Genomic DNA, 27641 nt, shown 5'->3' with positions numbered 1-27641 from the left:
TTTCCATTTACCTCAAGGATTTCATCTACTTCCCTCCTCCCTGCTCCTTATCTGACATCAGCCTCTCCCAGTCTTTGCCGCTGACCTTTGTCTCCGTCATTGGAAATCTTTCTCAGGTCAATGAAATGGGTTCCAATGGCTACATCATTGACCTTGTCTGAGTCCCGGATCTGCACCTTCATGCGTTTGCAGAGTGGGGGGAACAGGTCTGTGAAGATGATTTGTTCATTCCACAAGGGCTCATAACTGCTCTTCTGCACAGATGTCTTACCCTGTCCAGATGGGGGAATGATGGTGGGTCAGAGAAAGGAGGAGAATATACCTCATGTAAAACTCATCCACCCCCCAATTTTTATCCTGATTCTCCCTTCTCTGGCCGCTGTGGTCTCCCCACTCTCTTAAGTTAGGGGATCTGACTCCTGTGGTGTTTTGAGATCTTTGCCAAGTCCAGCTGGGACTGTTTCCTTTTGTTGTTGTTGTCAGCTTTGTATCCCTACCACCTAGTACACTGCCTGAAACAGAGCAGGAACTTAATAAGTTCTTGAATTGAATTGAATGTTGAGGGTCCAATGAGTTCATAATCTGCCCTGTGGGTTTTTGTATCCTCAGGCCCTACTTTTCCAATCTCTATTCCTCTTGATGTTCTCATTTCTCTAGCCTCTCAGACTCTTGATTTTATTGCTTCTCAGTCCTAGCTCTACAGCAGGAATTTTTAAAACCTTTTCTCATGTCATGGCCGCCTTTGGCAGTTTGATGAAGACTATTGACCCTTTCTCAGAATAATGTTTTTAAATGCAAAAAGTAAAATGAATGGGATACCAGAGGAAATGAATTATATTGAAATGTGGTTATCAAAACATACACAGACATCTCTGTCTCTATCTCTGTCTCTGTCTCTGTCTCTATAGTTATATCTATCTATATCTACCAAGTTCATAGACCCTGGATTAAGAACCCTCACTCTAGAGAGAGGTTCTAAGTCCATGGAACGAAAGATAAGACCTTGCTTTCCATCTGCCTTCCTCTAACCACTAGGTCCCCTGCTAAACCTATCACCTAAGCTTCAAACTTCTGTTTCCCATCTCTCCTCACCCCCAACTATTAGCATCTTTCCTTCTCAGGTTACCTCTCTGAGGCTACCTTTATATGCCACTGTATGTAGTTTGTCTATGCATAGTTGTTTGCATCTTGTCTCCTCTATTAGACTATAAGCTTCTTAAAGGCAGGGGGCCCTGTTTTGCTTTTCTTTCTATCCCCAGCACTTAGCACAGTATCTGGCACACAGCAAATGCTTAATAAATGTTTAATCACTGACTGAACCACTGATGCCTTGAACATCCCCACCCCGGGTACCTTTTGGCCAGCAAAGAAGACTTGGACGTAGGGGTCGACGAGGTCCTTATTTTCACCGATGAATGCCTTTTTCACGTTGGCCATGAGGCTCGTGTTCATGCGGGGCAGCCCCTCTGCCCGGTATATCTTCACATAGAAACGGGCCCACTGGCGCTCGGCGGGCACCCCATCGGGGAGCAGTAAGTTCCTGCCGGCACATCCAGCTGGGGGCATTGCAGCCAGGCTCCCCTTCCCCCCTCAACTAGGACCTGTGTCTTTATTCTGCCTACCTTGTTCCAGATTCTTTGACCCGCTGGACCCAGGACTCAAATGTACTTCACCCCTTCTCAGCCCTACTAGTTTCCTTCATTGTTCTCAGATTTAGGAATCTGTATGCCAAATAGCTACCCTCTTTATTTCTGTTTGCCTTCAGATTTCTGCCCTCTGCCTATGGGACGATGGAGTAAAATCCCCAGGCTCATGTGTTCTTCCTTCTCTTCCTCTTCTATTCCCACTCAAATAGAAAAGGAAGCCTAGAATGAGGAGGACAAGCAGTGCGTGCCATGGGCCACCTCTGGAAGCTTGGTTGAGGCTTCTGAAAAAAAGGTCTGTATCCTCATGAACAGACAGTGGCTATGTGAGACTGCTGATGTAGATGGGATGGTATGGGAGGCAAGATGGGTTGATACCCTGGGGCCATATGGGGCTGCCATTCTAGGGGCAAATGTATTTCTGCTAAAGCAGAGGCAGTAGGAAGGGAAGGGCTAGATCAGGAAACCCCTGGGATTGGGATGAGATGGGAGTCCTCACCCCTCAATGTCATCCTCTTCGGTTTCATTGGCCTTGTGGGGGGTCTTGATGTTGTCTCCCTTGCCCACCACAGCAATGTCACACTTGACATAGCCCTTCAGCCCAGCTGAGATGTCATCTGGGTCTGACAGGATAGCCCACTTGTGATGGAACTGGTGTTCTGCAGATGGAGGTAACGGGTCTTGATGTTGCTCCTGTTTCTTAGAATTCCAACTTACCCTTCTTCTGGGAGGAGGGGCGAAGGGGAGGGCAAAGCCCTTTTAGGGAAAATGCTATAAGCTCCTGGAGCAAGCAGAGGTTATTAGCTTAAGGATGGCTACTGGTTCATACTCCTAAGCCCCTATCTATTCTCTTTACTATAATTCAAGTTGAGTTCATTCAGAGCTGGGAATGTCAGCCAAATTACCAGGATAGAGGAAGTATGACTGTAAAGTAAAGGGATTTAAAAAAATAGTCAAACATAAAATCCATATACCTGATTAATTGTCATCCCCTTAATAATAGCTAGCATTTATATAGCATTTTAAATCTTGCAAAGCACTTTGCAAATATTATCTCATTTTATCCTCATAACAATCTCAGAAGGTAGGTGCTATTTTTATCCACATTTTACAGCTGAGGAAACTGAGGCAGATCAAGGTTAAATGACTTGTCCAGGATCACACAGTTAGTAAGCATCTGAGGCATGGATTTGAACTCAGGTCTTCCTGACTCCACACCCATCATGCTATCCATAGCGCCACGTAAGTGCTTTCATGCTGTGGTTGTTGAACGCATCCTTGGAATGACTTTTTATGGAGCTGCTTCCGGGGCCACTTTATGAACCACAGAAGAGAATTAGTTTCATTATTTTGTTGCTATGCTTCACATTTATGTAGCTATTCCGTAGGTATTGGAAAACTTAGGGGACGTGGTCAACATACCTCACCATGCCAGAATCACATAATCTTCCCTGTTCATCTGAAGACAATCTCTGTAGTATTGCTGGGAGCTGTAGCTGACCCCTCTAAACTCATCCTATACCTCTGGAGTGTGTACAAGGACCTGAAAATCAATGCTTCCAATACTTTAGTGCCTTCCTTCTGAGATTATTTCCAGTATTTCCTGTACATTATTTGTACACAATTGTTTGCAGATGACAAATATAAGTTTGTGAGCTTCTCAAAGGCAGGGACTAGTTTTGCCTTTCTTTGTATACCTAATGTTTAGCACAGTGCCTGGTACATAGCAGATACTTAATAAATGCTTATTGACTTGACTGTTGCTGTCTAATTATCTTCCTTCCCAACATATGTCCATAGGTCTATGTTAATGTACACATATGGAAACAAGCCTATTTGCAAATAGGTCAGCCAATCTCCACATTGGCAGATAATAACCTCTCTGGGAGGAGCAGCTAGGTGGCACAGTGGATAGCACCAGGAAAATTCTTTTTTCTGAGTTCAAATCTGGCTTCAGAACTTCCTAACTATGTGACCCTGGGCAAGTCACTTAACCCTGTTTGCCTCAATTTCCTCATCTGTAAAATGAGCTGTAGAAGGTAATGGCAAACCACTCCAGTATCTTTGCCAAGGAAACCCCAAATGGGGTCATGAGGAGTTGGAGTTGGGCATGACTAATCGATTAACAACACCTGTCTAGGTGCAGAGAAAAACCATGGCTCAAGGCTTAAAAATCTAATAAACTGAGATTGTTTTACTGATGTTATTATTTTGGAATCAATGATTTTAACTCACTACATTGCTCTCTAAGAGAAGGTTTGCCTGGAGTTAGGAAGTGTCCCATGTAAGTTTTACCTGTGACACATACTATCTGTGTCTTCACAGGCTATTAGTATCCTGGGCATCTCTCTAAAACGTAATTTATAGAAGAGCTGCCCATAAAAAGGGGGGACATTTCTACATTGCTTGTCTGCATGACAAAAATCAGGTCCAGACAAAACAAAGAGAGTTTAATGAGAGACAAATTGGATTAGGAGAACGCTAGACTGAGAGTCAAGAAGACCCAGGTTCAAACCCTGCCTGTGACACGTGCTGGCTCTGTGACCAACTCCCTGGGATTTCTGTGCTGGAGGAGGTTGCTGCCTTATGTGCCTTGAAGTGATTGAAATAATTATATTGGTATGTGTAAGTATATTAATATGATAATAGAGTAACTAATAATAATAAAATAGCTATGATTATAGCATATATACTAAAGGTTAAAATGGCACTAAGACTTTTGGGACACCCCAGATGTAAGGAAATCAGTACTATCTAAGACAATTAAATTAATAAAACTATTTCATTTAACTTATTCATTCATTCATTCATTTATTTATTCTTTTGGCTAGGCAATGGGGTTAAGTGACTTGCCCAGGGTCACACAGCTAGTATGTGTTATGTATCTGAGGCCGGATTTGAACTCAGGTCCTCATGAATCCAGGGCCGGTGCTCTATCCACTGCGCCATCTAGTTGCCCCTTTCATTTTAAATAAATATTTTTGGGAGGTTAATTTCTTTTTTAAAAAACTTATTGCCTATTGATCCAATAAAGAGAGGTCTTTTCCTTGGCTTACTTTGATCTTTTTTTCATTTATAATAATTTTTTTAAGGCAATTGGGGTTAAGTGACTTGCCCACAGTCACACAGCTAGTAAGTGTCAAGTGTTTGGTCTGAGGCCACATTTGAACTCAGGTCCTCCTGACTTCAGGGCCGGTACTCTATCCATTGTGCCACCTACCTGCCCCCATTTATAATTTTAAAATTAAATTTTATATTCATTTCTAATGCTCGCTATCCTCCCTTCCCCTACCCATTGATTTAAAAAAAAACCCATTACAAATATATATAGTCAGTATTAGCTTACTTTAATTCCCTGTTTTGAACTCTCAATAAAAATATCTTTAAAGTGAACTTCATTACATTTTAAAATCTGGTATCAAGATTCTCTCTGGGGGTAGCTAGGTGGCGCAGTGGATAGAGTCAGGAGGACCTGAGTTCAAATCCGGCCTCAAACCAAACACTTGACATTTACCAGCAGTGTGACCCTGGGCAAGTCATGCCACTGCTAAGTACACATGTTGGCAGAGCTCTTTAAACCTCAATGCCTTAGGGAAAAACCCTAGCTCCACCCCCTACTTGTGGTTCTGATAATTGACTGCTTAACCAACTAAAGTTCTCTCAAACTTGTCTGTTTTACTCATGACCAACTGTCTCCGACTTAATGTGGTGAAAATGAATGTAAAACTATACATTACAGAGAAAGTAACTTTTGTCTTGTGGAAGCTCAGAATGCAATGAAAAATTAGGAGCAGTGGGGATGTCTAGGAAAAGTTGCTGCATTGCTTGACTATGCATATGCCTCTTACTGATTTAAAATAGGCTAAGAAACTGAGTCTCAGAGAGGTTAAGGATCCCATACTTGATAAAATAACAGATTAAGACTTAGAAGGAACTTTAGAGAACCATCTAGTCCAACCCCCTCATTTTACAGATAGAGAAACTGAGGCCCAGAGATGTTACATGACTTGCCCAAGGTCACACAGGAAGTAAATGGCAAAACCAGGATTCAAATCTAAGTCTTCTGACTCTAAATTCAGTGTTATTCCCACTGTACCATGTTGCCTTCTATCCCTCTAGTAGGATGGCTCTAGTTGGCTCTTTGAGGGAAGGGACTGTTGATTTATATTAGAACCAAGGATTGATCTGAGATTTGAATGATTTAAGCTGAGAGCAGCCAGTGGGACTCAATTTCGAGAAAGGATTGCAGAAAGGACCTGTGTTCAAATCCTGCTGTTGTCACTCACTTGCCTTTGTGAACTTGGGCATGTCACTTAACCTCAACAGTCCTCAGACATAAAATAATGGTCTTAGGTGGTCTCAGAGTCTCCTCCAGCTTTAAATCTATGCTCCTATAATTTTATGGTGGATTTTGAATGGCATCCCAGTATTTGCCTCCATGTGTCCAGACCTGGCCAGAGAAATTGAAGGCAGTTTTATGGATTCTGTGTGCATCTCTCAAACTGAACTGTATTCTATCACTGTCACCAGGGACTACCACCTCCCTTCCCCCCTTCCCCCAAATCAAGACAGATGGGTTTTAGGTAACTCATTATCTAAGATCAAGCTGGCTGTGGGCCAGATTTCACTGCAGGATTTGGTAAGGATGCTAAACCCTGGAGGGAAGGTGGTAGATTTCTTAAAATTGGAAAGCCTAAAAGCCAGTTGTGTGCTAGAGCCAGCTAGAGTTGTCTCATGAGAAGCAATTGCTAAATTTTCAGGGTGAGCATTTACACCTTAGAAATTGGTAAGTGCTACAAATCAGGGCTTGATTTATTGTTTTGCTGATTCCTAGACTTACAAAAAGTGATGGAGAAAATGTTAGTAGTGTGGATTAAGCTTTAAAGTGTTTGGGATACGTTATTTTTTTTTTTGAGAGCTGATTATCAGCCATTCACCCTGTAAAGAGCTACACTTCTTGGAATAACCAATACTCTCTGAATAGAGAAACTCCATCAGGGATGATGGCCAGCCAGTGCCAGCTTGATGTTACCTATTTTCACTAAGCCTAAAAAAAAAACCCCTAAGGTCGTAGTATCAATCTCCACTGGGAAAACCTTGAACAGAACCCAGAATCTTCATTGGTCACACAGGCAAAAGATGCTAATGAATTCTGTTTCCCCAGGGAGTACAACATCACATTGACTCACAGAGTCTCAAGGTTGAAATGGCTCTCAAAGGACATTTGTCTTCTAGGCTTTGAATTAACTTAACCCATACCCATAATGAGAATCTCTTCTACAATATAACAGACAAGTAATTTTCCAGCCTTTGCTTGAAGACCTTCATGGGGGTGGAACCCACTACGTCCCAAAACAGCCCATTCTTCTTTGGGATAGCTCTAATTTTTAGGAAGCTCTTCCTGATGCTTAGCCTATAATTGTCTCTTTTCAACTTCCTCCCATTGCTGTGAGCTTTGCCTTCTGAGACTAAGGAGAATAATTGGTCAAATCCCTTTTCTGTATGACTACCCTTCAGAATACTTGAGGCAGTTCATAGGCCCTGCCATACATTTGCTCTTCCTTAGGCTAAATTGCCTATTTCCTTCTACTCATCTGATCCTCATCTAGTGCTTTCTCAAGGTCCTTCATCATCCTCCCTCATTCTAATCTCAGATAAAGAGTTGGCTCTTCTCCTTGCCAAGACAAGCCCCTCTACATGGGCTCTAAATCCCATGTTCGCCTCTACCTCCTCATCTCTCATTGTCTTCTAAACCCTCTGCAATCTGGCTCCTGATCTCATCATTCAAATGAAATTGCTCTTTCCCAGGAGGTTGGAGCCAAGATGGTGGAGAAAAGTCAGTGACTTGCCTGAGCTCTCCCCCAAACACCTCCAAACACATTTAAATAATGTCATAAAACAATTCTTGAAGCAGTAGAACCCTCAAAAGGATAGGGTGAAATAAAGGTCTGTTGCACCTGAGTGAGAGTGGATCACAGTCCAGTGCAGGCTGCACCAGTACACAGACCTGGTCCCAGCAAAGCAGGAGTAGGTCTTAGGAGCCACTGAATCAGCAGTGGCTGCTTCCAGAGCTTTTAGCCCACAGATGATAAGGGCAGAGATTACAGGGGTCTCTTTGCTAGCACTGGGGGCAAGACTCTGTTGCTTTGCCCACACTTAGATTTGGGTCACAGTCCTGAGTGGCAGTTCCAGGGCAAGGAGGAGCACTAGCACACCAGAGCTTGTGGCCACAGTGGAGCAGGGACCCTTGTCACAGTTCCAGAGCAGGAAAGAGAGCTTGTGGTCACTCACAGACCAGAGCACAGGCCAGGAGAGTGGTAAATGCACCTTTCCTTAGATCATACCACCTTGGAAGAACTGAAAACATTCAGGTCCTTATCTTTGAGAACAACTGCACAAACCCCCTTGAAATGTGGGGCAGTGCATCTCCACCCTGGAAGCAGAGCCCTACTTTAACAGAGTTAAAAGCTAAGACAGAGACTGGATAAATGAGCAAACAACAGGGGAAAAAATCTGACCAGAGAAAGATCAAAACACACACTCAGAAGAAGATAACAAAATCAAAGCTCCTACATCCAAAGCCTCCAAGAAAAATGTGAATTGGTCTCGGGCCATGGAAGAGCTCAAAAAGGATTTTGAAAATCAAGGAAGAGAGGTAGAGGAAAAATTGGGAAGAGAAATGAGAGTGATGCAAGAAAATCACGAAAAACAAGTCAAAAGCTTGGTAAAAGAAAACAAAGAAATACTAAAGAAAATAACACCTTAAAAAACAGAGTAGGCCAAATGGTAAAAGAAGTACAAGAAGCCAAAGAGGAGAAGAATGACTTGGAAAGCAGAGTTGGCCAAATGGAAAAGGAGGCACAAAAATTCACTGAAGAAAAAAAAAACCTCTTAAAAAGTAGTATTGGCCAAATGGAAAAGGAGGTACAAAAGCTCACTGGAGAAAATAAATTCCTTAAAAATTAGAATGGAGCAAATGGAAACTAATGACTTTATGAGAAATCAAGAAACAATAAAACAAAACCAAAAGAATGAAAAAAAAAATAGAAGACAGCATGAAATATCTCATTGGCAAAACAACTGATATGGAAAGTAGATCCAGGAGAGAAAATTTTTGTTTGTTTGGGTTTTTTGCATTTTTTTTGGCGAGGCAATTGGAATTAAGTGACTTGCCTAGGGTCACACAGCTAGTAAGTGTCAAGTGTCTGAGGTTGGATTTGAACTCAAGTCACACAGCTAGTAAGTGTCAAGTGTCTGAGGCTGGATTTGAACTTAGGTCCTCCTGACTCTAAGGCCGGAGTTCTATCCACTGTGCCACCTAGCTGCTCCCAGTAGAGGTAATTTAAAAATTATTGGACTACCTGAAAGTCATGATTAAAAAAAAAAGAGCCTAGACATCATCTTTCAAGAAATTATCAAGGAAAATTGCCTTGATATTCTAGAAACAAAGAATAAAATAAAAATGGAAAGAATCCACTGATTACCTCCTGAAGGCTAAATAAAGAGCTGAACACAACTAAACAATAACAACAACTCTGTATACATCTTCTGTATAACTGGTTATTTACATGTTGTTGTGCCCCTTAGAATATATGCTCCCGGAGGTCAAGGACTGTTTTTTGCCTTTCTTTGTATCCCTGGTACTCTGTGCAGTGCAGGATATAGAAAGCACATGGTAAATGCAGGTTTACTGACTTCTGTTATCCATTTCTGGACATTCTCTAGCTTATCAAAGTCTTTCTTAAAATGTGATGCCCAGAATGTAACACAATGTGGTCTGACCAGGGTGGAGTACAGCAGGACTGTCACTTCCCTAGTCCTGGACACTTTGCCTTTCCTAAAGCAGCCTAAAATAATATTAGATTTTTTTATATTACCATATCACAATGTTAACTTGTACAGTGGAAAAAATACTGAATTTGGAGTTTGAGGACCTGGCTTCAAATCCTGGCTCTGCCATTTACCACCTGTGTGACTTTGGGTAGCATTTGACAGCTATGTGTACCTGAAATGAGAATCATTTCACTTGGGTATGTTACTTATCCAACTCTTTGGGTCTCATTTTCCTAATTTGTAAATGAAAGGGTTAGACTAGATGACTTCAATCCTAAATGTATCTGTGATACTATAATCTTCTGAGTTATTTTGAAAGTGTGGTCCACTGTGACTCCCAGATCTTTTTCATACGAATAACTGTTACCAGCCATTCCTTCTCTATCTTATACTTGTGAAGCTGATCATGCATGTGTGTGTGTGTATGTTTTGTTTATAGTGCTTAATTTTTTTAAAGGGCATGTTTGTTGACGCAATGATACAAATTATAAAAAATACACACAGATGGAAGCCTGAGTAAAATTCAAATTGGTGTCCACGCTAGGCTTTTAGGTTAACTTAATCAAACAATTGGTTTGACTAATTAATTTATTATTTAATTGATTTGTCAGCTGGTTGCATTGGGATCATGTAGACACAGGCTAGAGAAAAATCCAACTGAAGTTAATATTCCTTCATTTATCTTATTCACTTTAGATCTTCGCAAGGCTTTTTAATCCAAATGTGAGACTTCATATTTGTTCCTTATCTTCTGACTGATGGAGAAATAGTAAACTAACCCAGATCAAATTTAGCACGTAACCTTTTCTATATCTGTGAGGCTTAGACAGCCTCTTATCTAGATGTCAGTCAATGAGTGTAGTTGCAAGGGCACAGAAATTAGTCGGGATATCTGGGCTTAATCTCTGGCTCTATGATGAGCCATTAGATCCTGGGCAAGTAACTCTTTCAGCATTTGCTTATCTTTAAAATGGGTATAACAATACTTGGGGGAAGCTAGGTAGTGAAGTGGATGGAGTGCCAGGCCTGGAGTCAGGAAGACCTGAGTTCAAATGTAGCCTCAGACACTAACTGTGTGACCCTAGGCAAATCATTTAACCCTATTTGCCTCAGTTTCTTCATCTGTAAAATGAGCTGGAGAAGGAAATGGCAAACCACTCTGATATCTTTGCCAAGAAAACCCCAGATGGAGTCATGAAGTATCAGACATGACTGACATGTCTAAAACAACAACAACAATATTTGTCTTGCCTGTTTGTTTCATTGTGGAGGGGAAAGCCTTCAGTAAAGGAATGGCTTTTATTATTATCTTCTATAATGTCATCTGGATCCTTAAACGGTTGTATCAGCATCAAATACAGGGGAGGGAAGATAATCTAGACATTCAAGCCCCTGAGTGACACCTGATTAAAAAGTGACCCTGGCCAACCGTCGCTGTGATGAAACAGATTCTCAGCTACTCATCAAGTTGTATAGATGTGACTAGCATTGAGTACAGTAGTTCACATTTACCAAGTACTTTGTTCTTTCCTCCTAACAAACCTGTGATGTAAGTAATATCATTACTCTGTTTTCCAGATGATGACTATGAGGCTTACAAAAGTTAAAGTGATTTGTCTAGAATCACACAGCTAGTCAACAGCAAAGTGAGAACTTGAAACCAGGTCTTTTGACTACAAGTTTGTTATTCTTTCTACTGTACCTTGTTAAACTATGTCATAGGGTTTATCAGATACTTGACAAGGGGTCAGACTGGATATGACCCCTTGTCATATGGGAGAACAATTCCAGGTCCAGTGCTCCATCCATTGAGCAACCCAGCTACCATCTAGCTGCATAGATTAAGTACCTAGTCCCTTCTGTGGTTCTCTGCACACAGCAGATGTTGGCCAGTTGTCATTTCTTTTCATCATTCCCCACTGTAGGTACTTTTCCTACTCATCTATGTTTTTTCCCTTCTTTTGCCTAAGCTTTAAGCCTACATGGGGCACCCAAGCACATTACTTACTCTGCCAACCATCACAATTTAAGGGTACATTGATCCCTGAGAAGATACAACTCCAAACGGTGTTTGCAAAGCTGGAGTCGGAGATACCCATGGGGACCCTAACTTTGTAGGAGGGCACCTACATTTTTTTTTTGTGAGGCAGTCGGGGTTAAGCGACTTGCCCATGGTCACACAGCTAGTAAGTGTCAAGTATCTGAGGCCAGATTTGAACTCAAGTCTTCTTGACTCAAGGCCAGAGCTCTATCCACTAGGCCACCTAGCTACCCCGGGCACCTACCTTTTCTTTGAAGCTCTAAGTGCTCATTGAATTTACAGGATAATAGATTTAGAACTAGAAAGAACCTTAGGTATCCTTTAGTCCAATCTCATTTTGTAGAGTAGAAAAACGAGGCTCTCAGAGAGGCCAAGTGATTTGTTCAAGGCCACACAGCAGCATCAGCATGATCCAAACCCCGGTCATCTGACTGCAAGTCCAATATACTGTCTCCTACATCGGAGCTAAGGATGCATGACTAATCATTGAGACCTAAGTACAAGTGCGTGGACGTGTGCCAAGCTTGGTTACTTTGTTAGTTCTTGCTCACTGAGCCCTGTTGTTGGTTACTTATTAATTTGAGTGTATCATGTATATTTCTCTTCCTCCTTCCCTGTTGATACATTTACTGGGCTGCCTGGGCCTTGCTGAGTACCAGGTACCTTTCACCAAGGAGTGTGCACTCACTGGCCTGTTGTGAGCCGCCTTAAAGCGCCGGAATATTACTGAAACAGCTCTTCATCTTGTATCTCTGCATCCCCTCAGCAGGGTGTGGGCAAACAGTCATAAATCAAGCTGTGGGTATCTGGCTCCTTGTCAGCTGGCCCACATTGGCTGTGTGCAGAGAACCGCAGCAAGGACTAGGTGCTCCATGGAGCTAGAAAGCAGCTGGGTCCTTCAGTGGTTAGTGCACCGGACCCAGAGTCAGGAATACCTGAGTGCAAATACGGTCTTGGACATTGAATAGCTGTGTAGTCCTGGGAAAGTCATTTTGCCTGCAAACATTTCCTCATCTATAAAATGGCAATAATAATAGCACCTACCTCCTAGGGTTGTTGTGATAAACAAAAATAAACCCTGAGATGATATTTATATAAAGTGGTTTTGCAAATCTTAAGCTTTTTACACTGTTGTTGTTCAGTTGTTTCAGCTGTCTCTGACTTTTCGTGATTCCATTTGGGGTTTTCTTGGCCAAGATACTAGAGTGATTTTCCATTTCCTTCTCCAGCTCATTTTACAAGGTGAAGAAACTGAAGCAACTAGGGTGAAGTGACTTGCCCAGGGTCGCACAGCTAGTAAGTGTCCGAGGGCAGATTTGAACTCAGGATTTTCTGATTCCAGGCCTGGAACTCTTATCCACTATGCCACCCAGCCGCCCTAAAGCTAGCTATTAATATTTCTACTACCTATTATGCATCCTGTTACTTCTCTAATTATGCTATATGCAATGTAGAAGCATTTAGGGGGGCATTGAAGGCTTGTATAGTTTATGGTACAGATCGTGCAATGAGTTTTAACGGACAATTTTGACACCCTAGGGAAGACCTGGACCCCTAGGGCAAAGACCCCAGAGTGAGAAGGTGAAAGATGCCCTCAAATCAATTTTAAAGACAAATTCACTTGAGTAAAGATGAGGCATGATGGGAGAGAGAGAAACCTTAATTACTTCAAGGATGATAGTTTGGTTGGTTATTCAGTCATTTTAGTCATGTCTGACTCTGTGACTCATTTAGGGCTTTCTTGGCAAAGATGCTGGAATGGTTTGCCATTTCTTTCTCCAGCTCGTTTTATATGTGAGGAAACTGAGGCAAACAGGGTGAAGTGACTTGCCCAGGGTCACACAGCTAGTAAGTGTCTGAGGCCAGATTTGAACTCAGCAAGATGAGTCTTCCTGACTCTAGGCCCAGCACTGTATGCACTGTGGCACTATCAAGCCGCCTCTAAGGATACAGTAGGGGAGGTCATCCCCTTTACAGCTGGGGCAGACAAGCTAGGCCTGGAAGGAGAGCTTCTAGAGGGCAGGGACCACATCATACTTGTCCTTGTATTACCAATGCCTGTGATCAGTGTTGCACAGTGGATAGGGTATTGGCCTCAGAGCCAGGAAGACCTGCCTCTGACATACTGGCTGTGTAACTCTGGGCAAATGACTTAACCCTTCAGATCTCTTGGCAACTCTCCAAGCTGTGAATTGCAGAGAATGCGCTAATTTACTTTGATAGAAAAAAGTTTCCTTGTTTGGGAGTTTTTCCCTATACCAGTGAAATAGTCCTCATCCTCTTATCCCCAGGACTTCATACACAGAGATTAGAGATTAGGACCAGGCCTGTGATTTCACTGATAGAAGAAAAAACTCCTGGATTAAAAAAACAAAACAAAGCAAACGAACAAACAGCTTTCTCTACCAAAACAAACCAGGATCTTTTCTACATGTTGCAGAGTCTGAGGTGACACTTGAATCCAGACTCCAACACCAGCTCTGTCTTCTTTATGCCTCCGAATCTTTTGTGTTTTGATTTCATTGGTTTAGGGAACTCCCTATACTGAGGAAACTCTCTCATGGGCAGCACCTGCTCTGCAACTCAGTAGATGCTTAATATGTGTTTGTCAATCTCTCCTCCCCCAATTAAGTGACATTTAGTAACTTCCTATTTTAACTAATTGTTCTTGCTAACCAGGTACTGACATAGGGCATTTCTATGCTGCTGAGGGAATGAAAAGCACTGTCAGTGCCTCTAAATTCTGGTTCCCTAAGAAGCACCTCTAGCCCCAGCCTTGCTGTTCCCCTGTGGCTACTCAGCTGGTTCTGTGTGCTCCTGCTTATGAAAGTCTAGAATCGACTCCTTCCATATCACCACCTGTTGAAGTCCTTTTTTTCCTTAAAGGCTCAGTTTAGTTGGCAACACCTCTTCCATGAAGCCTTCCCTGTTTGGCACAGATGAAAATGATTTCTTCTGCCTCAAATCTCACATAGTGATTTATCCAGATCTCTTCTTTGCATTTAATCCCACTCAGCCTTGGGCTCTATGCAAGTGCGCTGGAGGCAGTGATCTGCACCAGAAAGGGTGCTGGATTTGGAGCTGGCTGATTTAGGCTGGAATCCTGATGCTCCTGTGTGACTTTAGGCAAATCAACTAACCTCTCTGAGCTTTTGTTTTTTCCTCTGTAAATGGGAGGGAGTTGGCCTAATTGAGCCCCAGCGCTAAGTCTTATGATAGTTCTGGGGGGAGCAGTGTTATGTAGTGAGAAAAGCATTCTGCTTCTGCTATGTGCCAGCTGTGAGATATTGGGCAAGTGACTTCACTGATCTGGCCCTCAGTTTCCTTCTCTGTAAAATGAGCCTACATGGCCTCAAAGGGCCCTTTTGGCTTGTCTGTTGTTCCGGCCCCAGTCTTCAATAATAAACTCAATAAGGGCAGGGTTGCGTTGCATTTCCTCTTTGAATCCCGCTTCCCTAGCAGCCCTGCCCCCCAGCACTCCCATAATAGGTGCTCAGTTAAGCTTTGGTGAATTGCATTACACTGTCTTGTATCTGATTACTCAGCAGGCTCCCTGTTTAGACACTGGGCAATTTGGTGACCACTCTACTCACCCGGCTGCAAGTAAACAGTTCCCACGTCCAGCTTGAAAGACCCCACGAGGGTTCCACTGCGTAGGAGGTTCTTGGAGTGAATCACCTTCCGGGCAGAATCAGCAGCCACCAGTCAGAGTAGGCATGGGGCTGTCCACCCGCAGGGGATGGAGTTGGGTTAACTGGGATGGGGGCAGTGAGTGCATCAGTCTTTTCTGGGGATTTGGGAAATTGAGTGGCCAGCTTGACTCTTCAACCTGAGTGCAGTGAGTCATTGGGAGCCGTCTAAATGAATTTGGGGAGAGTGAAAGAGGCCATCAGGTGGGGGGGATATTGGCAGAGCAGAGGCTGCCCTCGGAAGTCTTGCTGGCATCCCCTGCTCTCTCAGCTGTGCCCACTCAGGGCTGTTTCCAATACTCACCGAGATCTTGATGATCTTGTCGAACATGACATCAGGAGAGACGTGGAAGTCGAAGACAAAGTACTGGGGGAGGGAAGGACCCAGGCCTACATGTCACCAAGCTGCCAGTGCCTGGCTGTACCCCCAGCGTGACTCTGGGTGATGGCAGGAGATCCTGCCACTTCCCCTTAGCCATGGAATTAGGACAAAGGAGAGGACAGAGCCTGGTTCTTCCTTGAGTAGGGGGACCCTTTGCTTGACAGGAGCCACTAATTGGAAAGGATATCTGGCACTCTGCCACTAGGGCTGGGCCAGTGCTGGTGGGAGTAGGATGCTGTGAAACCCAGGACACACTAGAAGCCTGATTTGCAACCTTGAGAGATGGGTATGTTAGAACTAGCCGCCTCAGTGATGACAATCAGGAGCAATCAGCATTCATTACTCCCTTGTGCCAACAGCTCCAGGGGCCTAGAGGTACTGCCAGTGCCAGTAGAACCCATCCCTTGTCTCTGAGCCTGGGACCAGGGCAGGCAGGGCCTAGAGTGGGAGGGGGGAAGTGTGGCCCCAGGAGCTAGAGAGAAGTGGTCTTCGTGTAAGTTGGGGGCATGAAGAGCAGCAAGGGTTGATAACAACATCACAGTTATACCTAATATCCATGGTGATCAGTAGCAGAGACAGAGACACGGGGACAGAGAGATCACACACACACACACACACACACACACACAGAGAAGTTTGAGAGACAGATACAGAGACAGAGATAAGGTAGAATGTAAGCTTCTTGGGTGTAGACCCTGTTTTGCTTTTGTTTTTATGGACCCAGAACCTTGCATGGTGCCTGGTTCATAGTTGGCACTTAATACATGCACATTAATTGATCATATATGCATTTTATCTTTTATATGCCTTACGTGCCTGTGTACTGTTTATCTCCCCCATTGCAATATAAACTTCTTGAGGACAAGGACTATTTCTGCTTTTGTTTTTGTATTCCTAGCACTTAGCACCTAGCTTCCACCTGATCCATAGGAAGTGTTAATAAGTGTTTGTTGATTGAATAAATCTCAAACTACATTTCCCTGGTTCGATGTTGGGTTCCTGACCTTGACAATAGAGATGTGATTGTGATTTGTGTAAAGCAACAACACTAAAAAAGGCCTTGGTTTCCTACATCTACACACATTAGAGTGAGGATGTAGAAAAGTGTCAATGATGGGATAAGGTTGACCTAAATCCCAAAAACCTGTTATTTACTTGTGTATTTGTTGTATCTTTTCCTTCTACTCTATTTCTCCTTTCTGTCTCCCACTCCTCCAGAATGTAAAAACTGTTCATGGGCCGCAGTTTCATCTTTTGGTCTTTGTGGCATGATGGATAGAATTAGCTTAGGGTCAGGATAGTCTGAGTTCAAATCCTGACACAGACTAGCTCTGTCACCCTGAAAAGTCAGTTAACTCCTCAGTGCCTCACACAATTCAAGCTGAGCTGGCCATTGGTGGCAACAGTTTCCATAACAGAAAATGCTTGCCCACGTTGGTAAAATCAGATCTGGACCCAAACCCCAAACTAAATCAAATTAAAATAAACTTTGCTTAATCAATTTTTGCTGAATTGAGCTGAATCTACATGTATTTTTTGGGAATGTTTTGAGGAGCCCACATAGAGTCTGTGACAATGGGGAACCCACCGAGGGTGAGCACGTGAGGAATGGAGAGCTCACTCCCAGGAACACAATTGTTTAAAGGAACAAGAAAGAAAGTTCGCATAGTGGTTAGAATGTTTTGAGCTAAAGGAAGGATACTTTATAGGAAAAAGACAAGGAAGAAACACAGAGCTAGAGTATTTGGGTTAGTGGAAAACAATGGGCTTTCTAGTCAGGATCTCAGGCAAGACATACATAAGGATAAAAGAAATGGAAGAATTTGGTGGAAACAAATCTAGGATTTCCTTTGGCCAAAGTCCTGTTCTATAGGTTCTTGCTGTTGAGGTAAGGCTGGGTTCTCAAAGGCTGTGGAACCAGTGGAAAGCCAGCTGTGTTAGGGTGTTCCAAGATAGAAAATCTTCAAGTTTGGGCTCAGTATCAGCCTGTGTTATCTGGTGACTAGCCTTAGGTGAGCTCTGAGTTGCGAGTACTGAGAGGCTCAACCCAAAGTTGGCCACAAGGATATACATTTTTTGGTTATAGCCAATCTTGAAGATGGTTTACAAAGGGGTTTTAACTCACATGGGGAAAAATGACAGATCTTTGGTATATTAGAATGTTGAAGAAAATGTGGGCCCCAGACTTATGTAGTGATCGGCTTGGCATAGGGAATGGAGTGCTAGACATGTTAGGAGGACCTCAGTCCAAATCTCTCCTCAGACCCTTTCTAAGCCATATGACCTTGGGCAAGTAAATTCAACTCTCCCAACCTCAGGGTTCTCATCTATAAAATGGAGATAATAATAACACTGCCTCACAAGGTTGCTTGGGGGGGGTTAAATGAGATAGTAAAGCATTTTGCAAAACTTTAAGCCTTATACAAATGCTGGTTACTGTTATTGTTGTTGTTGTTGTAGATGTCTACCTGGTAAAAGTAAGCCTTTGCATTTTGCTCCATATTTGGGGGGAGATGCTCCTTAAGTACCAGGAGACCATTATGGGTTTCTGTCTTGGAGTCTCTTAAGGAAAACCAGACCCTTAAGTTGGTCAGGGACTTTTCCACGATCAAAGATGTGTCCCTTACTACTACTGCTACTACTACTGCTGCTGCTGCTACTACTACTACTACTACTACTACTACTACTACTACTACAAGCTTGCATTTCTATAGTGGTTTAATCTATGCAACATGCTTTTTAATTATATTTCACTAGTACAGTGTAGTGTACTTTGGATTTGTGGTCAAAGGATTTGGGTTCAAATCCTTGTTCTGCCATTTGTTCTCTGTATCAATGACTTGTTAAAGGCATAGATAAAATGGGCATGTTGAGGCATTGTTGGTGGTACTGTGAATTTCAAGACATTCTAGAAAACAACTTGGAAATATGCCTCCAAAGTCACAAAAGTACATATACTTTTTGACTAAATGATATTAACAGTAGACCTGAACTCCAAAGGAAAAAGAAAAAGGACTCATGTGCAAAAATATTTGTAGCAGTTAGTTGTTTTTAGAATGGTGAAGAACTGAAAGTTAAGGAGATGCTCGTCAATTAGGGGATGTTAGAACAAATTATTGTATGTGAATATAATGGAATATTGTCATTTTGCAAGAAATGATGAAAGGATGGGCTTCAGAGAAATCTTGAAACCCTTGTATGAACTGGTACACAGTGAAATGAGCAGAACCAGGAGGACAATCTATAAAACAATAACAACACTCTAGAGACAAGGAACTTTGAATGATTTAAAGCTCTGATCATTTCAATACCCAACCAGATTCTGGAGGGCCAGTGATGAAGCAGGCTATCTATCTCCTGTATGTAGAATGAGACATACATTTTTTGACATGGACAGTGCAGGGACTTGTTTTGGCTTGGCTATGCATATTTGTTACAAGGCTTTTATTTTTCTAATTTGAGAGGGGTAGACAGGAGGAAGAGAAAATGAAAACTTGCTAACTGAAAAAAATTAAAAATAAAGATAAGATAGGTTACTCATCACATTTGCAGATGAAATAAAGCTGAGAGAGCTAGCTAATATACTGGATTGCATAGTTAGGATCCAAAAAACAATCTTGATGGTTTAGAGAATGGAGCTGAATCTGGTAAGATGAGATTTAATAGAAAATAAATATAAAGTTTTTACTTGAGTTAAAAAAATCAGCTTTACAAGTACAAGATGAGAGAAATATGGATGAACAGCCATTGTTACAAGAGCTTTCCCCCCCTTCTTTTAAATTGGAGAAGGGGTTGGATAGAGAAAAAATAAATACTTTTGAATTGACAAATGAAATAAAATGAAAACTTTAAAAATATTCTGTTTGTACTTAGATATATACATCTTATCTCCCCCATGGAATAGAAGTTCCCTGATGGAAAGGGATGAGTTTTTTGGGGAGGGGAGGTCTTTTTACCTCCTGCACTTAGTACATTTCCTGGCACATAGTAAATACAGGCTTCTTCATTGCTTGAAGCATGAATTCCATCAACGGTATCACTCTACTTCCTTCTATGAGTCTTAAGGCCTAGCTAGGAGGCCAGTTGCCTGCAGGGAATCCAAATGGCTGGAGGGAATAGAGTCCTTACTGATTTTCACTTCCCTACCCTAGCCCATAAGACTTCAGTTTCCCAGAGGGACTGAAAAGAGGTTCAGACAACTTCAGAAAACATCTTTAAAAGCAACCATATAGTTATTCCTTAGAAGAGAGGAACAAACCTGGCACAGCACATCCCAGTAGAGCAAAGGGTATGGACCTGGGAGGCTGGAGGGTAGGACAACTGACCTTTGAGCTAAGCCGTCACAGAGTGATTGATTGGACTGGCAGTGACTGCTGTGATCTGTGGAAGACCTAGGGGCTATGTAGGACTATGGTTCATGAATATATAGCAACATCTATATCTATTTAAATATATATGTCAATATATATATATATCTCTGTATATCACTCTATAAAAGACTGCCAGCCAGTATCCTAAGGCTCCTTGGTTGTATGAGACATTCCATCTCATGAGGTTCTCTGTAAGTTTGATAAGGGAGCCCCCTCCTGGGAGCAGGGAGTCAAGACTTCTATATGGCAGGAAAGGACCCTCTTCCAGTGTCCCCCCAAAATCTTGGGGCCACAGAGTCACTGACCTCATTGTAATAGGGGCAGTTGGTTGACTCCTTCATGGAGGTGTACTTCTTGTCATCTCCCACCTCCACACATACTACAGGGTCCATGTTCAGCCCCACAAGCTGACGAGCTTCGATGACTGTGATGCTGACCTGGAGGAAGACCAGAAAGGCATTGAGAAAGGGCAGATCATGAAGGTGAGGGTACAGTGTATAAAATGTTCTCTTGACACTAGGGAGACTCAAGAATTCAATTCAATTTAATTCAGCTAATACTTACTAAGTACCTTGTTGTTATTCAGTCATTTTCAGTCATGTGTGACTCTTCATGACCTCATTTGGGATTCTTCTTGGCAAAGAGACTGGAGAGGTTTGTCATTTCCTTCTCCAGCTCATTTTACAGATGAGGAAACTGAGGCAAATGGGGTTAAGTGACACCTAGGGTCACATAGCTAGTAAGTGGCTGAGGCCAGAGTTGAACTCAGGAAGATGAGTCTTCCTGACTCCAGGCTTGAGGCTCTATCCACTGAGCTACCTAGCTGCCCTGCTAAGCACTTAGTTGCTATAAATGCAGGGCAAATTAAGTGACCTACGGAACTGACCTCTGAGCTCCAGCCTAGAGAAAATAGCCATTTCTTACTAAGTCTCATAATGTAGTGGCTAGAGTGCTGGGCCTGGAGCCAGGAAAGCCTGAGGTCAAATGCAGCCTCAGACACTTACTAACTGTGTGACCCTGCTCAAGTCACTAACCTCTGCCTGCCTCAGTTTCTTCAACTATAAAGGGGCTAATAATAGCACCTGCCTCCCAGGGTTGAGGGTCCAATAAGATATTATTTCTAATTTTTTTGCAAACCATAAGACATTATTATTGTTATCCCCAGCAGTGTCTGGCACATGATATATACTTCTTAAATGTTTGTTGATTGCTATTTTCTCTCACTAGTTGCATCTAACTGATTTGTTTGTGTATCTTATCCATCCTATCAGATTATAAACAGCTTAAGGGCAGGCACTTTGTTATTTTTTATCTCTGTGCCTTGCACTTGGTTGGCATTTGATGAATTTAATTGAAGTAACAAAGTATTTATCTTGCAACAATTCTATCTGATAGGTGGTAGGATAGTCATCCTTTAATCCTAGGATCATGGACTTGGTCAAGCTGCTTTCCTTTTTTCCCCCTCCACTGTTCTTCATTTTTACTTGTCTTGCATTGTCCTGTTTTTATCACAGTTTCTGTTGAACAGGGTTTGTTTTTGTTAGTTTGTTTTTTAGTATTCGGGAGGGGTTTTTGTTTGCCATCTTCCCTCCTAGCCTCCTGCACTCACCTGTCCCAGAACAGATTGTTTTGCATCCCAGGACTTTGGGTGGGGAGAGGGGGAGAGAGAGAGAGATAGAGACAGAGACAGAGAGACAGAGACAGAGAGAGACAGACACAGAGAGAGAGACAGAGAGAGACAGGAGAGAGAGGAGAGACAGAGAGAGAGACTGAAGGCAGGGGGAGAGAGATAGGGAGACAGAGAGAGAGAGAGAGAGAGAGAGAGAGAGAGAGAGAGAGAGAGAGAGAGAGAGAGAGAGACATGATTTTTGTTTTGTTTTGTTTTTTTCTCCTTAGCAATAGGTCTTGATATTTTCAACTTTGGAAGAACTAAAAGAAATAAAATATGTTGCTGTTTTTTTTTTAAATAAATTCACGTCATGTTATAGTCCTTTTGTACAGTTCCGAGAGTAGCTTGAAAGAAGCCATGAGCAGGGGCAGCTAGGTGGATAGAGCTCTGGCCTTACAGTCAGGAGGACCTGAGTTCAAATATGACCTCAGATACCTGATACTTCCTAGCTGTGTGACCCTGGGCAAGTCACTCAACCCTGATTGCAAGAGCAAAAAAAAAAAAGCCACGAGCAAATCTTTCTCGCCCAGTAAAGTGCCAAGACCTTGCACTCTAGGAGCCATATTTGAACAGATAGTAAAAGTCATTATAAAGTTGGCATCAGACAAAGGTAACAATGACTCTAGGCTTTCTCCATGATAGATGGACATGGGCAAGCTGCTTTGCTTTTGAAGCAGGCTGGCTGAATGCCTTTTTCAATGACACATCAACAACTGGAGTGACAATGAATCTGTAGGATATAATCATAAGCTACCAAAGAGATTTTACCAGCTTGGGCACAGGTTGACTTCTGATTGGTACAGTCATAGGTATGTAGGGTCTTCTTACCCTGGATCGGTTGGGTCCATTTGTAAAGCATGCTTGGCTATCTTACTGAATTTCAAGCATAAAGAAATAGAGGTGGATGGAGTCATGACTAGAGAGCTGGCCATGGAGTCAGGAAGACCTGGGTTCGAGTCCATTCTCTGACAAATCCTGTCCTGTGTGACTCTAGAAAGATTGCTGCACATCTCAGTGCCTTAGACAACTCCTTAAATTGCAGAATAATGATTGATTTTCCCATGCAGAGGGGAGCATTCTTAACACCGAAGAAAGCACAGGTTTGGCCTAAGGAAGTGAATAAATCTAACTGCTCCCTTCCTGACTTCCCTTGAATTGAGAAGAGCAGAATGCCTTCCTCATGGTCAGTTTGCTATCCTGGCAGGGCTGACCAACTCCTGATTGGACTTGGTGTGTGCTTGGTGTGAGGCAAACCCCCAGATCAGGGTGAATGGAACCAGGGTGGCTATGCCCCAGAAGTACACATGTCCTCACTGGATCATTGTTTTGAAATCAATAAATATTAGTTAAATAAATTAAATAAGTTCCTTGAGCATGGACTCCTCTTACTTCAGAAAATGAACTGAGCCTCAGTTCCCTTTTCTGTATCATGTATCATGATAATGTAGCTACTACTACCCATCCCATGGGGTTATTTCAAGGAAGACAGGGTCTCCTTAGATCCTCACTAAACTAGTATGAGGCAGCTGTTGGTAAGTATTATAGATGAAGACACTGAGGCCTAAGTCACAAAATTGTAGAATTTTAGAGCTGGGAGGGACCTTAGAATTCCTTGAATCAGTCTTTTCATTTTACAGATGGGGAAACTGAGGCCCAGAGTAAAAGGATGGCCTTCCCAAGGTCACAGAGCTCATTAGCAGTAAAGCCAGCTCCAGAACCAAGAGCTCCTTTTACAGATGAGGGAATTGAGACCTGGAGTGCTGGCTTGCTCAAGATCACTACAACTATTTGGTAGACATCTACCTTATCTGGTGGCTAGGTGGCACAGTGGATAGAGCGACAGGACTAGAGTCAGGAAAACTCACATTCCAGACTTCTAATCTGGCCACAGGCACTTACTAGTTTACCTAGCTAACCCTGCTTGCCTCAAGTTCCTCATCTGTAAAATAAACTAGAGAAGGAAATGGCAAACCACTCCAGTATCTTTGCCAAGAAAACCCCAAATAAGGTCATGAAGAGTCAGACACAACTGAAATGATTCAACAACAACAAATCTACCTTAACCACTAGTCAAACATTTCCAGTCCTTTTCTAGGTCAGCATGTGACAGGACCAATTTTTCCTACCTCCATTTAGGCAGTTAAAGCAGATTAAAAAAATAGCAAACGGTCATGACAATTTATATCGACAAATGCGTCCCTTTCTCCCAACTCCTCCTCTCACTGCCAGATCATAAGGACATTACTATGACCCTGCACATAGCCTGTGAACCTATGGAGCTGGATGAACTCACGAGAATCCAGGTCTGAGCAGCATTTGAGTTCAAATTCCAACCTACCTGGTAATCCATGGGCCGTCCAGCACTCGGCTCCATCTTGATGTCAGGCTTGGACCTGAGGGAAGGAAATGCACACTCCTCAGTGGTTTGGCTTGGTCTAGAGAGGGAAGGGAGCCTGATAAAAGCTCTGGAGGCTCATAGGGTCTGAGCTGTGAGCTCTACAGCCAACTTTGTTCTACCCTCCCATAGAAAATGGGTTGTGGATAGGGACAGAGTTGAAAATAAATAAAAGATGATCATAGCTTCAGACGTAGATGAGATCTTAGAAGACATTTAGTCCAATCCCCAGATTTTGCAGATGTGAAAACTAAGGCCAAGAGAGGTTGCATAACTTTAGCAAGGTCATAGATATCAAATGGCAGAGCTGGGATTTAAACAGAGGTCCTTTGCCTCCACTCCAACACTCTTTCCATTGAACCATGGTGAGCGGCATGAGAAATGGGGTCAACGGGGCCCAGGCACTTGGTTCCTCACCACCCCAAGTCTTGGTAAAGCCTGGCAAAGTCTATTGCCTGCTGGTGATTGAGGTTCATGGGCCAGAGGGGTGATTCTCCTCTTACCTCTTATTGGAGACATTGGTAGTAAGTGCAGTGACAGAGGCCAAGGAAATAGAGTCTGGGTCCAGGCCATCCCCAAGGTGAATGGCCAGGCGGTCAAGGTCCTCCATCTCAAGTACAGCTGGCTCATCTGGTGGAAGAACTAGGATGGTTAGGAGGCAGGAATTCTAGGATGTCTGGGATTTCTTACAATAGTCATTGCTTATCAAATGAAAGAAAGAGAGGGCTGATTCTGAAGAGTCAACTAGAAAGAGAGTATTTCATTCCAACCAGCATCAACTTCCCCCAAATCTATCAATCAATTAATCAAAGAGTATTTATTAAGAGAACAGCTAGGTGGTGCAATGGACAGAGTACTGGGCCTGGGGTCAAGAAGACTCATCTTCTTGAGTTCAAATCTGACCTCAGACACTTACTAACTGTGTGACCCTGGGCATGTCACTTAACCCTGTTTGCCTCAGTTTCCTCATCTATAAAATGAGCTGGAGAAGGAAATGGCAAATCACTATGGTTATCTCTGCCAAGAAAACCCCAAATAGGGTCACAAAGAGTTAGACACAACTGAAAAAAAGACTTAGTAACAACAACATTTATTAAGAGTCTTCTGTGGGCCTGGCACTGTGCTAGGCACTGTGGATACAAGTTCGAAGAATGAAGCATTCTCCACTCAAATGAGCTTAAATTCTAATGGTGACTACAGGTACATACAAAAATATCTAGACTCCCTGTTGTCTCTAGGATAAAATACAAACTCCTTTGCTTGGCATTTAAAGCCCTTTACAGTCTGATGCCAGGCTGCTTTCCAGGCTGACTACATTTTGTTCTCCCTCACGCCCTCTTGCTATCTTGCTGTCTTGCTCTTTCTTAGTAGTGGTATTACTGGATCAAAGGGCATGCACAGTCTTATAGCCCTTTGGGCATAGTTCCAAATTGCTCTCCAGAATGGTTAGATCAATTCATAACACCACCAACAGTTAGTGTCCCAATTTTTCCCTCCAACATCTATCGTTTTCCTTTTCTGTAGTATTAGCCAGTCTGATAGGTAAGACCACCTCTATGTCTTGATATGGGCTGTCCCCTATGCCTAAAATGATCCACTTTGTCACCTCCTCCTCTTGGAATCCCCAGCTCCCTTCAAGATTCAATGAATGTAAAATTCTTGAGCAATTTGGAACTATGCCCAAAGGGCAATCAAACTGTGCAGACAGAGCCTTTGATCCAGCATTACCACTATTATATCTGTGTCCCAAAGGGGTCATGAAAAAGGAAAGGAACCTACATGGACAAAATATTTACAGCAGCTCTTATTGTGGTGGCAAAGAATTGGAAACTGAGGGGATGCCCATCAATTGGGGAATGCCTGAACAAGTTGTGGTATATAAATGTAATGGGATACTATTGTGCTATAAGAAATGATGAGAAGGCAGATTTGGAAAGATTTACACAAACTGAAGCAAAGTGAAATGAGCAAAACCAGGAGAACATTGTACCCAGTAACATTAACTGTGTGATGATCAACTATGAATTACTCAGCTCTTCTCAGCAATAGAAAATCCAAGTCAGTTTCAAAGGACTCATGATGGAAAATGCTATCTACATCCAGAGAAAGAATTGGTGAAGTCTGGCTGCAGATTAAAGCCTACTTGTTTTTATTTATTTATTTTTTTAGCACCCCAGTATCATTTTTTTTGTATTTTTTAAAATTTTATTAATTTATTTTGATTTATCAACAATCACTTCCATTTGCTTTGGTTTTTTTGTTTGTTTTTTTTTGTTTTTTTCCATTTTTAGGCAATTGGGGTTAAGTGACTTGCCCAGGGTCACACAGCTAGTAAGTGTCAAGTGTTTGGTCTGAGGCCGGATTTGAACTCAGGTACTCCTGACTTCAGGGCTGGTGCTGTGTCCTCTGCACCACCTAGCTGCCCCTTCCATATGCTTTTGAGTTGAAAATTTTTCTCCCCCATCCTCCCCCCCCCCACCCTCTCCAAGACGGCACACGGTCTGATATAGGCTTTACATTTACACTCCTATTAAACATATTTTCATTAGTGAGTTGTAAGTAAAATTACAACCAATAGGAGGAACCATCAGAAAGATGAAACAAAACTCAACCAAAGGTAAAAATGAGTGATAGCAATTCAACTTCCATAGTTCTTTCTTTGGATGTGGACAGCATTTTCCATCTCGAGGCCTCTGGAGATGTCTTAGATCCTTTAATGCTGAGAGGTTCAGTTTAACAATATTAGTCATCGCATAACGTGCTGTTATTGTGTACAAAGTCCTCTGGTTCTGCTCACTTCACTCAGTATCAGACCATATAAGTCTTTCCAGGTTTTCTGAAGTCAGCCTGTTCATCATTTCTTATAGCACAATAGTATTCCATTACATTCATACACCACAACTTGCTCAGCCACTCCCCAATTGATGGGCATCCTCTCAGTTTCCAATTCTTTGCCACCACAAAAAGAGCTGCTATAAAGTGCTATTTTCACTTTCTTTTTTTATGTAGCTTATATTTCTTCTTGGTCTGTTTCTTCTTTCACAACATGATTAATATGGAAATATGTTTTACATGATTTCACGTATATAACCTATATCAAGTTGCTTGACATTTTAGGGAGGCAGGAAAGGAGAAAAATTTGGAACTCAAAAATTTTTTTAAATGAATGTTAAAAATCATCTTTACATGTAATTGGAAAAAAATGTTGTTAAAAAAAGAAATGTCACCTCCTTCAAGAGATCTTTGGTTATTAGTGCCCTTCCTTCTGAAAGTCCAGTGGGAAGAGGCCTGGATTTAGCACCTGGGTTTGAATCACAGCTCTGCCACTTGTTACTTGGGTGACCTTGGGCAGGCCATGACCTCTTTGGGTCTCAGGTTCTACATTTTGAATTTACAGGGTTAGACTTTATGACCTTACAGCTCTGAATCTGTGATCCTATAATCATTTTGCATTTATTTCTATGTATTTTGTATTTATTTATTCATGGAAAAGCTGTATACTTCCAGTAGAATGTAAGCTCTTTGAGGGCAGGGAATTATGCTTGTGTAACAGGGAACTGGAGGGCATGGCTGCTGGTGGGCAGAGGTTTGTGTGTCTCCCTCCCAGAATCCTTCAAGC

At 42.4% G+C, this 27641-nt stretch overlaps 1 protein-coding gene across 4 annotated transcripts in view; it reads right to left on the bottom strand.

The window, feature by feature from the left end:
* The window catches only part of OTOF (otoferlin), a 172720-nt gene that overhangs the window by 42117 nt on the left and 102962 nt on the right, over window positions 1-27641 (bottom strand). For all 4 annotated transcript variants that reach the window (XM_078149814.1, XM_020983910.1, XM_020983909.1 and 1 more), the window contains 8 exons: window positions 24526-24652; window positions 23966-24020; window positions 20264-20395; window positions 15511-15573; window positions 15111-15195; window positions 2143-2302; window positions 1354-1540; window positions 86-272 (listed from right to left, as the gene is read on the bottom strand). In XM_078149814.1, the coding sequence (XP_078005940.1) occupies window positions 86-272; window positions 1354-1540; window positions 2143-2302; window positions 15111-15195; window positions 15511-15573; window positions 20264-20395; window positions 23966-24020; window positions 24526-24652 (996 nt within the window). The remainder of the gene's footprint in view (window positions 1-85; window positions 273-1353; window positions 1541-2142; window positions 2303-15110; window positions 15196-15510; window positions 15574-20263; window positions 20396-23965; window positions 24021-24525; window positions 24653-27641) is intronic.

The sequence above is a fragment of the Phascolarctos cinereus genome, unplaced genomic scaffold, assembly GCF_003287225.1.
Source record: "Phascolarctos cinereus isolate Bilbo 61053 unplaced genomic scaffold, phaCin_HiC Scaffold_2;HRSCAF=192, whole genome shotgun sequence".
NCBI lineage: Eukaryota > Metazoa > Chordata > Mammalia > Diprotodontia > Phascolarctidae > Phascolarctos > Phascolarctos cinereus.
This window is presented reverse-complemented; position numbering and strand designations above follow the sequence as displayed.